This window comes from Blennius ocellaris (genome assembly GCF_963422515.1).
Source record: "Blennius ocellaris genome assembly, chromosome: 7".
Lineage (NCBI taxonomy): Eukaryota > Metazoa > Chordata > Actinopteri > Blenniiformes > Blenniidae > Blennius > Blennius ocellaris.
In genome coordinates, this window is record NC_137656.1 from 15,418,195 (window position 1) to 15,432,535 (window position 14,341).

The 14,341-nt window shown below is 45.3% G+C and overlaps 2 protein-coding genes across 3 annotated transcripts; one reads left to right on the forward strand and one right to left on the reverse strand.

Annotated features, from left to right (window-relative positions):
- The first annotated feature begins 8 nt into the window (after nucleotides 1-8).
- ccdc117 (coiled-coil domain containing 117) lies at nucleotides 9-5,182 on the forward strand. Of its 2 annotated transcripts, XM_080499769.1 has the most exons (6): nucleotides 121-138; nucleotides 434-550; nucleotides 862-912; nucleotides 2,024-2,284; nucleotides 3,374-3,520; nucleotides 3,704-5,180. In XM_080499769.1, exons 2-6 carry the CDS (start codon nucleotides 456-458, stop codon nucleotides 3,945-3,947), a joined length of 798 nt encoding a protein of 265 aa, XP_080355895.1. In that variant the 5' UTR covers nucleotides 121-138; nucleotides 434-455; the 3' UTR covers nucleotides 3,948-5,180. The 2 variants fall into 2 exon arrangements, with proteins under 2 accessions (XP_080355894.1, XP_080355895.1); XM_080499768.1 differs by lacking the exon at nucleotides 3,374-3,520 and having other exon boundaries at nucleotides 9-138; nucleotides 3,704-5,182.
- On the reverse strand, nucleotides 4,943-11,788 carry LOC308132825 (uncharacterized protein; the record flags this gene model as incomplete). Its single annotated transcript, XM_080500009.1, has 22 exons — nucleotides 4,943-5,062; nucleotides 5,319-5,493; nucleotides 5,624-5,696; nucleotides 5,915-5,941; nucleotides 6,093-6,307; nucleotides 6,393-6,476; nucleotides 6,550-6,676; nucleotides 6,783-7,012; nucleotides 7,092-7,253; nucleotides 7,340-7,441; nucleotides 7,787-8,017; nucleotides 8,091-8,204; nucleotides 8,414-8,533; nucleotides 8,626-8,752; nucleotides 8,839-8,951; nucleotides 9,032-9,124; nucleotides 9,225-9,306; nucleotides 9,426-9,453; nucleotides 9,597-9,704; nucleotides 9,858-9,953; nucleotides 10,057-10,140; nucleotides 11,341-11,788. The coding sequence occupies 22 exons, from the start codon at nucleotides 11,786-11,788 to the stop codon at nucleotides 5,010-5,012; spliced, it is 2,892 nt and encodes a 963-aa protein (XP_080356135.1). The 3' UTR covers nucleotides 4,943-5,009.
- Between the last annotated feature and the right edge of the window lie 2,553 nt (nucleotides 11,789-14,341).

Consider the following 14,341-nt stretch of genomic DNA (forward strand, 5'->3'; position numbering starts at 1 on the left):
AAGCCCCGGGGAGCCTCTGACCGTGCGCTAACGACAATTATTCCCCCAAAAGCTGAAACGATGTGAAGAGAACGGAGGCGAGCTAGCGACGCGTCGACATCAACAACAACCCCAGTGAGGGGCAGGGCGGCTGCACAGGTCAGTCTAAAGCTGCTGCTTCACTCCGCAAACTTTCCACATGCTTAAATATGTGTTGCCACGGCAGGTAAATGCAGCCTACAACAATGCCGTTGTAGCTTAGCTCGATCATAAAAAGCCTCGTCCAAACAGAGCGTAGAACTTAAGCGTCGGTTAGCTGCCTGGAAATACCCACATCAGCTCATCTGACGGTCATCTGCCTTAATCTCCCAGATTAGATATTTAAATAACGACCTGTGTTGTTGTTGTTTTTTCCTTCTCTCCCGCCATGCACCTCCCTGCTCTCTGCTTGCAGTGGACTGAGGTTTCTGCCAGCCATGTTTTCATTCTCAGGCCCCACGAGCCTTCCAGAGTTTGACTTCGGACCTCCGAGCACGTCCGCTCACCTCCAGAGAGCAGCGGCCGCCAGCAAGTACGGAGACGATCATCTGAACAGGCTGCAGAACACTTGACACACAAAAAAAGCTACCTTGTCAGAAGTGTCGTGGTCGCATTTTTAAATGGCATAGTTTTTGTAAAGTTAAGTGATGCAGGTTGTGTGCTGTAGGTGGCAGAAGTGAGTCTGCGTGTTAAATTGGAGACAGACTGCATGCTGGATTTATTTCATCCTGGTAGGCTGGGGAGCAGCTACTAACTTCACTGTAGAATACCATTAGATTAGAAAAATGTCACTGTAACGCTCTCGTGCATTGTTTTTGGTTTTGTCACATCTCTGTCCTGCAGCAGCTGGGAGACGCGATGCCTCAGGAAACACCGGAGGAGAGTGGATGATGAGTGAGTGACAGACGCACACCGAGCTTGTCGGTTACCGGTACCCATTAGTTTTACTCTGCAATTTGGAATAAACTCACAAATCAAGCAATACTCACACAATCCAAATGTTCCATTTTTTTTTTTTTTTTTTACAAAAGCATCAATAACTCCCATAAAGTGTTTTAATAGTAGGACCTGGATACTATTTCTAATCGGTAGCATTTGGTTGCTTAATGTTTGGAAACAACAGCAGCAGGATCAGGAGGTGTGCTCCGCGTCGTCGTACTACTGAAACACTCTGCGTGAGACATTTGGCTCTGAAAGGTCTTTCTCATCTTCGGAATTCATCATTTCATTGAGCCCCACAATGTTTTCAGCAGCAGGACATCACAACACCATGATGCAACTGCACCGTCCTTAAGCGTCATGTTTTCTTTGTGGCTCCAGTTTACACATTTATAACACATTAACCCGGGAAAGAATGTCACTTTTCTCCGAAAGTTTTTTCTTAATCATTGATCTGGCCATTTGCTGGTTTTTCTTTCAACAGTGGGTGTTCTCCTTGGTCTTTGCTCATGGAGCTCCACTCGGTGAAAACGCCAGCTCACTGAACTTTTTTTTTTTTAAATATATATATATCATAGTTTTTCTCATTTACAGTTCCTCTAGACCTTCAAATATTTCTTAATTTTATTTCACATCCAGAGTTTCATCTCAGTTTCATGACTGAATAAATCTGTGAGAACATTTCATGTTCTGAAACTTGAGATTTGGAATTGTGGAGATTTGAAACAAGAACACTTATAATACTCTCTACCAGTCGATTTTCCTTCACCGTTGGGCCAAGCACTTTTTTTTAAAAATGGCATTAAAGTTGTACGTTTTAGATCCTTTCAGGCCACGTGAGCACTCGAGTTAAAAAAAGAGGTCAGTCTGATTGATCCAAGGATTAACGGGACATTTTATTCTCTCTTTAGATGATACAGAATTGGTTTAATTGTATTTATTTGTGAGGATCTGTCGCTGGAAATCAGTGCCAGTTGACTCCATTCCAGCTCTATTGTAGATGCACATTTCATATTTGACACCCTTGTTAAAATATGTTAACACATCCTCGCCGATGTTTTATCAGGGGGTGCAGTGCAAAAAAGAGGAGGTTAATGTTTGAGGCCGAAGTGGACGTTTCAGAGAGCTCAAGCTTGCACCACGAGTGGCCCACAGCAAGCAGATGCCCCCCCGTGTCGCAGCAGCCGGCCCCCCCTACGCCTCCACCACCCTGCTCCGCGCCCCAGAACCTGCCCGAACCCCCCTCCCCCCGGTCCAGGCCCGAAGGCGACGGCTCCGGCATGGAGGTGGAGGCGGCTCAGAGGAAGCTTCGGGAGATTGAAGACAGGTACTTTGTGTTTGCTGGTCGCTGATTGTTAAGTCGGTTACTCGTCACGGCTTCTCAGGTGTTTTTTCTGTTGAGAGTTTTTAGTTTTTTTTTTAACAACTCATGCCAAAAAAAAAATGTTTGCAGTCTACTTCTGATTCTTGAACTTAAGTTTGTCCTTTTTGATTTTTAAATGTTTTTCTTTGGTCAGAACAAACTCCAAATGCTCACTATGCAGTTGTACATAAGTCAGCCGGCCTCCATCTTTAAGAAAAAAAATGGAGTTAATTAATTCGGTGGAGAATGACCAGCTCCACCCACTTCTGCAGTGATCACTTCACACTGCTGAGTTTCACTAACTTTGATCTGCGAAGACGGCGCATGATGGGTATTTTGCTCTTCGGTTGGACTGAGCCAAACTCGACTATTGGTGCATTATACATAAAATATAATTAATACACAGTGTTATAACAATGAGTGTTAAATATAAAAGGTAAGAATTCAGATGGAAGCTTTTCTGAGAAAGGAGGGGGTGTGTCCTCCATCGCATGGAAATAGCCTGTAACCTCGAGTTAGGCCGAACAAATCCCACTTTTAAATAGAAACAGTTCCTGCACCTCGTCCACTTTCTCTGGTTGAAGCCAGATCAGGTACAACGTGTGTGATTAAGGTTTAGTTTTTTCTTGCAATGTTGTTTATTTGTTTTTCTTCAAAAGACAATACTTGGACTACGCGTGTCTTATTTAAATGTAACGACGCTATAGATGATCAGAACAAATCTACATGTGACAAATAGGGCCACAGCTGTGCCTCAGCGTCCTCTGGAGGTTAATGGAGGCCGAGGACGAGGTCGTTCCACGGCCACGAATGTGCTCCTCCATTTCCCCCCGGAGGAAGCGTCCCCCCTAAAATGAAGCAGCCTCTGCAATAAGACACAACCGCTTTAGAGAAGATTTGGATTCCCGATTCAGGGTGTTCTTCGTTCACTGTAATTGCAAGGTTACTCCCATTTTTCCAGAGCCGTGTATGTTTTGTATTCTGTGCAGTGTTGGGGATTAGCGCACCCCGCTGTTGTTTTCAGTCAACACTGCAATATGAATGTCGCTGTAGAATAACACTAGAGGACGACGACGAGGATGAAGATCTGGACGTGGAGCCGGCTCCCCGGCGGCCGGTGCTGGTCATCTCTGACAGTCTGAAGGAAGGACTGCAGCGCGGCATCAGTGACATCCTCCCTCACACTGTAGCCCAGTCTGTGTAGGTCCTCTCTGTTTTCTCACTGGAACATTTTGATGGCGAGTTAAAAAAAAGGCCCAAATCCATGTTGGCCCGAGCGGGGGGGTTAGCTTGAGAAAGGTGTAGAGGTGGTCTGTCTTCCTCCCCCCCCCCTCCGTGTTACTTTGCGTCTCACCGGCGTCTCGGTGTGTTTTTGTCCCCCAGGAGTCATTCCTGCATGGAGCTGGTTCTGTGGCGACCGCCAGACGACCCTTTCTGCAGGCGGCTCAAGGGCTCGTTGCAGAAACAGCGCAAACAGACGGCGTCGCGGCAGCCCCCGACCCCGTGTCCGTCCCCCGTCCCTCATGCTCCCCCGAAGCCCTCCAGCCCCCCCGCGGACACACGCCCTCCTCTATACAGCTTCCCCGAGGAGTGCCACGGCTCCGCGGAGGAGGACATGGAGATGTGACGGCGCCCGTCCCCGTTCCAGTGCGATGCCAAAGCGAAAGACTTCGAAGGACTCCTTTTTTCAAGCCAGTCGGCTTCAAGCTTCTGGCTCCGTCTAAATATCGTGCAGCTCGTGTGACTTGTCATTTCTTCTACAGTCCCATCAGTTTGTGTTTTCTGACGTTCTTGCCAGTCAAGTACAAGTAATGTAATAACCAATCAAATTTGACCCGTCCCATGAGCCTAAATCTCCGAGGTCTACAGAGAGAAAGCCTTACGTAATTTATTTCATATGCACTATAGCGCTAACATTTGTCTTGAAACACAAGTTCATTTGTACATACTCTTTCTAAAAGCCTGTTGAATTGTAAACATGATTTGATTTTGCTGCGTGTCGGTGTGAGGCACCAGAGTTCTTCTGTTCAGGCTCCAGACGCCGCTCACGGAAGAAGTTGTTCCCATTTGTAGAATCACAGTGGAAGAATCATCTTCCCATAGTGTTGAGCTGAATGCAGTTTGAATGATTTGATTGTATTTTCAAATGTACAGTATGTGGCTAGAATTGCAAATCCAGTGTTTTATATTTGTCTTTTCTTTTTTTTTCCATTAAATTGCCCATTTACAGACACAGTAGGCAAAGCCGGTTTTCGTTGAGAGACATTCTGTCATTTCAGGTGAAGTTTGTGATTCTGTGGGTCACGTTGGGAAGGTGTCCCCCGTTCTCAGACATGTAACGGAGCAACCTCTTGATGATCTGACATTATTCACCCGAGAAATGCTTTTCAGTGTTCAAATGTTATCACTTCAAGTCCACTTGTGCTCGCCGGCTTTACGAGGTTGTTTAACTCACATGACTCTGAAACGTCGGCTCGTCAAGTCCCTCACGGTTCACTGGAACTCGGCTATAAAATGTGATTAACATGCAGGAATATGGACTTGGTGACCACGTCGTCTTTGTGACTGTGACCTGCTTGTTAATCATGTAATAGCGAGTCCTTTGGGCCATAGAGTCACGGTTACAATCACCGAGGCGACTTTTTCTGAAAGTTCCACAGCGTAAAGTCACTGGTGTTGGTCCACTGGCTCAGTGAGGGGCGACGTCCCCACTGGACAGTGACCTGATGGATGTTTCATGACCTGCAAACAAATGATATGTCATTTAGTTCTCAGCCGTATTGTGAAAAGCATTTAAACACTGTTTGGAGGGAAATCCAGGAAAGAATCTCAATGCAGTGTGTCAGCACTAACAATCTCTGTATTTTATACTGGATCATTAAACCAGACACTCTTTTCCGTTAGTAGCTGTGGACAGTTTTTTTTTTAAGGTTTATTTACTCATTTGCTGTGCAACTTGGGTGTTAAGTCCTGACGATACTGGCTGGACAGAACTCACTGCAGTGAGGCAAGGGATCCGATCTCCACGTGAACGACTGGTTTTCCACACGGAGCTGCATCACTCTGCCCTGCAGGTGACGCAGCAGCTTCAGTGAAGCCACGTCGGAGGGGCAGTGGGGGGCAGCAGACACCACGGCATGAAGGCAGGGAGGGCGAACGGCACATGGAGCTTCCTGTTGGGAGGAAGGTACCGAGACAGACGGTTCTTTCTCAGCGAACAAGCACAAAGTGTGCGGACAAAAACACTTTCTGTTATCTAGAAGAGCTTGCTGCTCATGCATATAGTGACAGTAAAACATTCACCTTTGTACCAACCATCTCGACTCCAAGCCTCTGTGGTCTTCTTGGCCTCTCGTTTTGAGACTTGGATGATTTTCTGAAAGCAAGAAAAGACAAACAACAGAGCTGCATTAGGACAGTTTTGTTTTTAAGAGACTAATAATAATAATAAACATAGGCAAGTTTATAGTTATGCATCAAATTACAGAGGAGGTCTAAATGGCATACGACACTGAGTTTGGATGAGTTCATGCTCTTATATGGACAGACAGCATGTTAGTACCTCATCTATTTTGTCAGACGAACATAGTTTACCTGTCCCTCAACAACTTTGCCTGGCACCTGTCAGGTGGCACAGATTGTCACAGAGAAATGTGAGCACAGGTGAGATCATTCTTGTGTGCGTTATTAAGATTTAAACATGAGAAATGACGTCCTCAACCAGAGACCTGCTCTCAGGTTTGACGTCACAGTTTTGTTTTATCCTAAGTACCTTTCCAACTCGGCCGTCAGCTCTTCCTCGAACTTGCACGCCAGTCGAGCCGTCGTCTGCTCCTTCCACTGAGCCATGCTCCTCTGAACCTCCTGCAGCTCAAAGTCTTTGGCTCTCAGCTGCCTGCGGAGCGACACGGCCGCTCCACCTCCTCCATCGGCGGCTCCGTCACTCATGTGAGCCCATTTCAGGCGGCTGAGCTCTTCAATGTGCTCCTGGATCGATGGTACAGAGCTCGGGTGTTAAGCGAAGTCGGTGTAGCCATACAAACTTGAGCAACTCGAGGTGCGGGAACCGTACCTGAATGAGTCGCTCTTTGACTGAATTCAAGGCCTGATCTCTGTCCGCTCTCAGCTGCTGCCTCTGGATGCTCAGTTCACTCTCCTGAAATCAAATAAACTTGTCTATTTGAGCCGAAATAGACATTTAACTGTATTGTAATATCCATCAGACCTACCATGTCTTTTCTCAGCCGCTCGTTGGACTGTTTCTGTGAATCCAGCTGCTGGTTTAGGTGGCTGATGAAGTGCTTCAGCCGCTGTCGTACTGCTTTCAGGTGTTGAAGAGCCTCGGCTACCGTCAGACTGCGGTGCAACAACACAAACATTAACAGCTCATCAACTTTCAAGTCTCATTATCAACCACACTGTGAATTTGCATGGAAGTCAAGACCTAAAAAAAAAATCACACCTGCTACAATGATCCTCTGTATTTCCATTGTTTCCACTTTGCTCCACGAGGAGATGTAGATGCTGGCACTCTGCGTCCAGCTGCTGGGCCCCGACTCTCAGTTTCTCCTCCAGTCCAGCTCTGATTCGGTTATGGCTGCTTTCCCTTTCTTCAAGCTCGGCCCGCAGCCTGTCTGTCTCTTTCACCGCCAGCCGGACGTCCTGCTGGAGCTGCAGCGCCGTCCCCCGACTCTGCTGTGACGGAGACACAACACAGTGTCAACTGAACTTGTTTTTTTTTTTTTTTAAAGTTAAGTATTGTAATACTTACAGTTTGGAGTTCCACCACTTCATGTTGAAGACTCTGTGCTTCCTGCCGAATGTCATTCCTCCAGCTTTCCAGCTTTTCTTTGTTCTGCTCTTCCAGTACGGCGCACTGTTGAACTCTCTCAGCGTCCCACTTCACCCTCTCTTCCTTCACTGCTTCGTCTACCTGAAAGTGGCGTACCAGGCAAGCATGAGGAGAAAACAAAACAAAAAAAAGGCTCGCACATGTGAGGCAGAGCATCATTAAAGTACCTTTTGCAAGGCTTCCACATCGACTTCCTCTTCACGTCTCTTTGCCTCCTCCTTGTGCTGCTGCAGAGATTTCCTCAGCACCTTTATTTCTTCTTCTTTTAGCTGACAAAATGAGAGAAGGCGGCATGTGAGACCCACTAATCTGTTTGCAAGAACTTAATATGCTGTGTGAGGCACGAATTTGGCTCCTTTCCTATATTTGCTTTCTCCTCTTCTTATTTATTTAGTGTTTATTTAACCAGGAGAACCACATTGAGATTAATAATCTCTTTTACAAGTGTGTGGATGGGAGGGTGGGGTCTTGCTCATGGAATGAATGTAAATGAGGGACTTTTTTCAGGAACGCGATTCAACCCCTCAAGTCCTCATCTTTTAATAAACTCTTCCTTTTCATGTAAAAATCTAATTTAATACAGTTTTATTATGAGAAAAAAACTCACCACATACCATCATTTCTCGGGCCTGTTCTTGCACTTCCTTCAGGTCATTGTCGTGCTGCATTGTGAGGCGCTGCAGCTCCCTCTTCTGTCCGTCTATTTCTGTTTGGAAAGCGTCACGCTGCTCCTTTGAATCCAGCAGCTGCAGCTCTTTTTGGGCCAACGTTGTCTCCAGAGCGCCCACCCTCATCTTGTTCTCTCCCAATTCCTCCTGCAGCTTGCTCACTCCAGCCTCAAGGGCCTGACAGCAGGAGAAGCGCAAATCCATTAAAACAAAGTTGTATTAAAATGACGAACAGGATGAATTGCAGCACCTTAATCTGTGCTTTTTTCTCCGCATGTTCTTCCTCCAGAGCGCTGCATCTGTTCCGCAGTGTTTTCTCTGCCTCTGTGGCCCTCTGGAGCTCCTCACAAGTCTCCTCCAAGCTCTGCTCCAATATCACACAACCGATCAGTGATTCATGTGTGTTGTTTTGAATCATCATCATCAATACTGATGTCACATAAACATTGTGCACAACTTTATATATATGTTGTTTTTTTTTATTATTAATATGACCAATATTATTAAAAAATAAATAAATCAACCCGTCATAGTTCAATATTATCACCTAAGCCTTATGAATACACACTGCACCTCTTTAATGGACTCCAGCTCCTCTCTTGCACGCCGCTGCTCAGTAAACAGTTGTGTTTTAGCAGCATCCAGCTGCCTTTCCAGCTCCTCCCTCTCCAGCACTGACACGCGGACGTCATTCTGTTTGTTATCGCGGCAGAAGAAAACAAGACATGAGATGTACTGAGAAAGACAATGATTTTCCATACTAAATGTGTCGGGTTTTTAATCACCCTGTTCGTGACGGCTCCGTCGTTCGGAGTGTGTTTCGGCTGGCTCAACACCGTCAGCTCTTTCTCAACGTCTCTCACCTCGAGGCTCATGCGCTCATTCTGTCTCCGTAGTTTCTGCAGCTCACAGCTGCAACACAGATCGTTTTACGATATAAAATAAATCACACACACACACCCACAGGAGAGGATCACGTTGCTACATGAAGGTCATACCAGACAGACTCCTTCTCCACCCTGCGGCCTATTAATACACACTCCAAAACCCGCTTCTCCTTCTCCATCCGCGCCATCGTTGCGGTCAGTCGCTCTAAACCCTGCAGGGCATGCTGGGAAATAATCCATTAACAATAAGTACACGTGAGTCTTCACAGTTTTCACGAGGACTGCTGAACATGCTGTGCGTTACCTTCTTTTTCTGCCGCAGCTCAGCGAGGCAAAGCTCAACATCTCTCAACTGAGTCCTCCTCAGTCTCAGCGCCGCTTCTTCCTCCCCACATTTCTAAACCGCACAAACACAAGCTAAATCTCACAGAAGAACAAGAACTCTACATACGTGTACTGGAGTGAAACCATCTCCTCAATAGGATGTTTATTCCTACTTGTCGGAGGTTACAGAGTCGGGTTTTCAGTTTGAGCCAGTCGGACCGTGACGTATAAGGGTTTACTTCTTCGTCTGTGTCCCTGTCAGTCAGAGGACACACACGTCTGAGACACACAGAAATACACAATAAATACAGTCAGCGTTAAAACTTCAAAATCTGATAAATGAAAGAATTGTACATATTTAAAAAAAAAGTCACCTGACAGTTTCTCTTCTGCTGTGTTGAACTTTACGGACAGAAACCTTTCTGTTTTGTCTGCAGGGAGATCTCTGAACTTTGTAAACAAGAAAAAAAACAAAACAACAAACAGTAATCTGGTGATACTTTTGTTACTTTAGAGTCTAAAAAAACCCCAAAACACAAATTCACCTGCTGTGGACTGAGGTTCGCTTTCTTCCTGTGTGAGTGTGTCAGAGTCGCTCTGGTCGGTACGGAGGTCCTTCAGGTCTGTGACACACTGAATGAGGGACTGCCATCCTGAACAGACGGTGGTAAAAATCATTCCGGCATCGTCTTTGTACTTCAGTTCAGGTATTATAAAAACACATTTGAACGTCATTGTTTACTAAACTAAATCAACTGTGTCTTTTGTTTTTTTTTGGGGGGGGGGGGGTGAGGTTGACTTCTTACCCGGGCTCTTGTGAATGTGCTGCCTCACTGGCTCTGTGCAGACTGTATCCAGGTCGCTGTCGATGGACACGGCGTCAAAACTCAACACAGGTACGCCTGTGAAGGAAGACAAGCAGCCAACACACACACACACCGTTTGGACGGAGCAGATTTCCAGGAGCGCCAGTTGGATCACGTTCTCCAAACGGAGTTGCACTACCTGCCAAGCGTCTGGTCTTTGGAGAGCAGCCGTTGTTGTGCTGCACATTTTCATGGCCTGTTAAGACTTCTGCTCTGGGAGAGGCTGAGAGACGAGAGGGAAAAATCAAAAGGTCTGCGAAGCTTCAACGCTCGCGAGGGCACACCAAGCAACCACGCTGGAAAAGGAACGATCATTGTGATTCTTTCAGTGAGGATGTTGGTTATACATGTATGGAAGGTTAATCACTCCACACAAGTGAAAAATCTCTATTTGTGAATCAAGTCATTAACACTCCATAAGTACCAGCAACTTGAGCCAATTCAGTTTGGCTTTAATTAAACAGTGATGTATGTCACCAGCATTAGCTTGGGAAGAATTTATTCGTGTCAGCAATCCCATAAATCATAATAATGCAATTTTAAACCCACTCTGCAGTGGCTGAATGCCTCCTGTGGGGGAAACTGTCCCCCAGTTCAACAACTGCTGGGTGAAGTATAGAGTCTCTTAAATGGACATTTTCTTCCACGGTGGCTGGAGAAGCTCTCGTCCAGAAGGAAGAATGAAGGTTGAAGGTGTTCAATGATTTTTAAAGCACAACATGTGGAATACAGGAAGAAAAAGAAGGAGCCAGCCTGGTAGGGAGAGAAGGTTTGGGTTTCATGAATTTCCTTTTCCCTGAAAACAGACCACAGAAAACAGAGTTCAGAATTAAACTGTAACCTGTTCATTTTCTCACCTACAATATAATGTGTTCTTTAAAAGACTGCTATAATTAGCGCGATGTGAATACAACTGAAAAACCCGACGCTGATGTCTCAATCTGGCTATTAGCAGCACCTCTTAATCTGAGTCTGCCTCAGTATTTCTTCCTCTCCTTTACTGCTCAGAAGAATTTATTGAGTCGCTGGTTTTTTTTTTTGAACTTTTACTCCTTTGATACGTGAAGCAATTTAAACTTGATTTGATCTGATTAAAGTTATCTATTGTTAAAGGATCTAAAAAAAAAACCTTTGGAAAAGCCCTGCAGGGAGATTATTCATATCCACTTAATAAAAACCTCCCTGACAGCTGCAGAGAAACTCTTGGAGCTCAAAATGTAAGGCAAACAGATGGAAGGTGAATGATGCGAAGGCAGATGGATAATTGTCGTTTTAATCCTCATTAACAGCTTGAGAGCTCTTTGTTGTGGCAGAGATTAAGGGGATGTAGGGTGCTACCTACCACAGCTATCCCCATCGACCAGCCTGTGTGGCTCTCTGTTTCCATGTCCACATTGTAGATTTGACTTCCACCCGCTTTGACCTGCTTCCATTAACTGGGTAAAGACGGTGGCCACTTCGTCTTCACTGTCGGTTTTCGACGTCCGTCTCTCAACAGGAGCAATGTCGTTGTTGCTGTATTCTTCACCCTGGCGGGCATCACCGTCACAGAGCTTTGTCTCCCCTGCTGCTCCGGCTGGTTCCGGGCTGCTGCCACGGGGCACCACCAGTTCCACCATCTCCTCACTGAAGCGCTTGAAAAAGTCTTCTGTGCAGACGCTCTCTGAGGGCGGCTGCGTTTCTCCCGCCACCCCTGCTTCCTTGCAGCGCTCTCCCAGCAGCCTCTCCAGCCTCCAGATGACCTGCTCCCGCCGGGATTCAGCCGCCTCTTTGTCCCTGGACCACCCGTCTCGCCTCTTTTTAGTGTCCTCGTGCGCGACGGGGCTGCCAGCGGTACCTTCAGAAGAGGAGAGATGTGATGTAAATATCATTACACTGGACTATTGTAATTGTTCTCCTGTCATGGTATTGACATGATGAGTACCCATTTGCTCTGCAGTTGGGGTGTGCTTCAATTCATGACAGGACATTGGAGTGTCGTTGGTTTGACTTGTACTCCCCAGGCCTGTGTCTTTGCTCAGAGATTGGCTCCAACTATAAACTGTTAAAACAAACAAACAAACAAACAAACAAGAAAAGAAAACATTAGACAATTTGAATCTCAGATAAGCTGCTCTTCACGATATAAATTACCTGCATCGTTGCAATCCAGCTCCCTAGAAATGTCCCCGTGCATCACAGGTTGCAGCTGTGGACATTAATAAGACTTGTCAGACTGGTTGAGTGACAAAAAAGCGAGTTTACCTTTGGAGGTTGGGTGGATCTTATAGTATCTGTGGCGAGGACTGACTATGACCAGCACGGGTGAACGGAAGGAAAATAACTCCCCTGGGGGGGGGGGGGGGGGGGGGGGGATCAAGGTAGAAAAGTGCAGACCTGCAGTTGATCGAGTTGAGCATCCATTGCATCTAGGAGGAGGTCACAGTGGTCCAGTTTGAAATGAGAATCCCATTTGAATCCACTGCTGATGCTGAGATCTGTGGGAATAATCAGAATGTAATATAAATTTCCTAGCAGGTCGGTGAAGTCGAGTTGCGTAAACGTAATTTCTGACCAGTATGAAGAAACTCGTCAGCGTCCTCTTCATTCCTCTCTGCCATGTCCTGCATCTGAAGACAAACACAGAAACATCAGCTCTGCGTCTGAGCCGGTGGTTCAGTCTGGCTGCACAGCCATCAGGACAGGAGGGGGGGGTTTATGTTGCTCAGTTGTCCAGGAAACCGAGACCATTTAGCTTGTTGGCAAGACAAACCGACTTGTTTTCACTGGGGAGACTATAAATTCCTGTCTGTCCCCGCTCCACAAAGTGAACACATAAGTCCCCTACAGCTCTCTGGTGCTGGGTTTCATCTCTCTCTCTCGTCTTCAGACAGTTTAAAGGATCATTTTCCCAGTAAGGAATATACACACAACAAGCACTTCACAATTAGAAGGGCTAGTCTGAAAGTGTGCATTAGAGTGAGTATGTACAGAAAGTCACTTACCTTAAAACACAAATGCTAAAAGGATTTTTTTGCATTATTTATTACAAATGAGGACAAAACGTGCCACACTTACAGTTGCAGCTCCTCTGTCCTGCAGCAGCAGCAGCAGCAGCAGCAGCAGCAGCTCAGTCTGCGCTGATGCACAGCTTCACTCTGCCCCCCATGTGATTGACAGGAGCTGCGCGTTGCTCTGGAAACCGTCAACAGTGACCCGCACGCGGGGACACGTTCCACGCAGGCGCAGGTCTGTGACGTTCAGGCGCCAAATTGAGCATCAAAACATCGTGAATGCAGGCGTCAGAAGCAATTAATATTTTAATCTCACTTTTTAAGGTTTTTACATCCATGCTTTGGAAAAAAAACCAAAACATTTAATATATGCATCAACTTCTTCTGCACATTATACTGTAAAACTTGTTATTTTTTTAAGATGCAACATAAAATGACAAGTACAATCTGGCTGATTTATATTTTTCGTCAACAAGTTAGCACTGCTTGTAGACATATTTTAAATAGACCATACTCTGATTTCCTGCCCCACTGGATGGATCCTTCACATAGTTAAATAGTAAATACTAAGAGTTTGCTGATTTCAAAGTAGGCTCTCTTCTTATGGATAGAAAATAGTTGCATCACAGAATATTGTCTGTATAACCAAATTCAGTTTTTACAGAGGTTACTCGACGCTCAAAATAACGGAAAATTTGTATAACAAAATACTTGTTATTTTCAAGCTCCACTGTGTAATAAGGTTAACTTTATAAGACATCAACACATTTCCTAAGATGCCACACTCGCCTCTCAAGGTGTCCCAAAATAAAAAGGTAAAATGTGAATTCTTTGAAAATGAACTTTTTTACGACAAAAATGTTTTCAACAGTGATTCTCATTATAGACTTATAGCTTTAAAACACTTAAAAATGGTAATGAATGGTATGTGTTTCCTGTGTTACAAACATGATTTCAGATTTGTGCCAAGTAGCCTTTATATTAATCGTTACACTTGAATAAAAAATAAAAGTTGGTTTGAAGTCCAGACAAGATGATGACAGAGCATCAAGCGACTATAGAGTATATTACCACTATATAGAATGGAGTTGCATGACTATTGACAAAAATCTGTAGTTCTGTATACAGAAGAAAAATTCTGCCTAAAACAAATGGGTGTCAAAACTCTGAAGGTCATGTGTCTTTTTGTTTTGGTTCTCGTCTTTGGACTTACAAATAGCAAAGCTTATAGTGAATTTAAATCGGAACTTATTCCTACCTTGACTGTCATTTGTAAAGCATTAAGTCCAACATGCCTAAATTCTCCTTGCCCACCATGCTGGAGTGTATTAAGGTGATAAATCAACTTGATTGAAGGAGGACATTGGCTTTGTTCTGCTGCTGTGCAGGTTGAACTGCAGCACATCACAGTCAATCACAGCAAACCTCCAT

Coding starts and splice junctions, on each gene's coding strand:
- ccdc117 (XM_080499769.1), top strand. CDS start 456: ATGTTTTCATTCTCAGGCCCCACGAGCCTTCCAGAGTTTGACTTCGGA. Junction 913..2,023: donor CGGAGGAGAGTGGATGATGA/GTGAGTGACAGA, acceptor ATGTTTTATCAG/GGGGTGCAGTGCAAAAAAGA. Junction 3,521..3,703: donor CACACTGTAGCCCAGTCTGT/GTAGGTCCTCTC, acceptor TTTGTCCCCCAG/GAGTCATTCCTGCATGGAGC.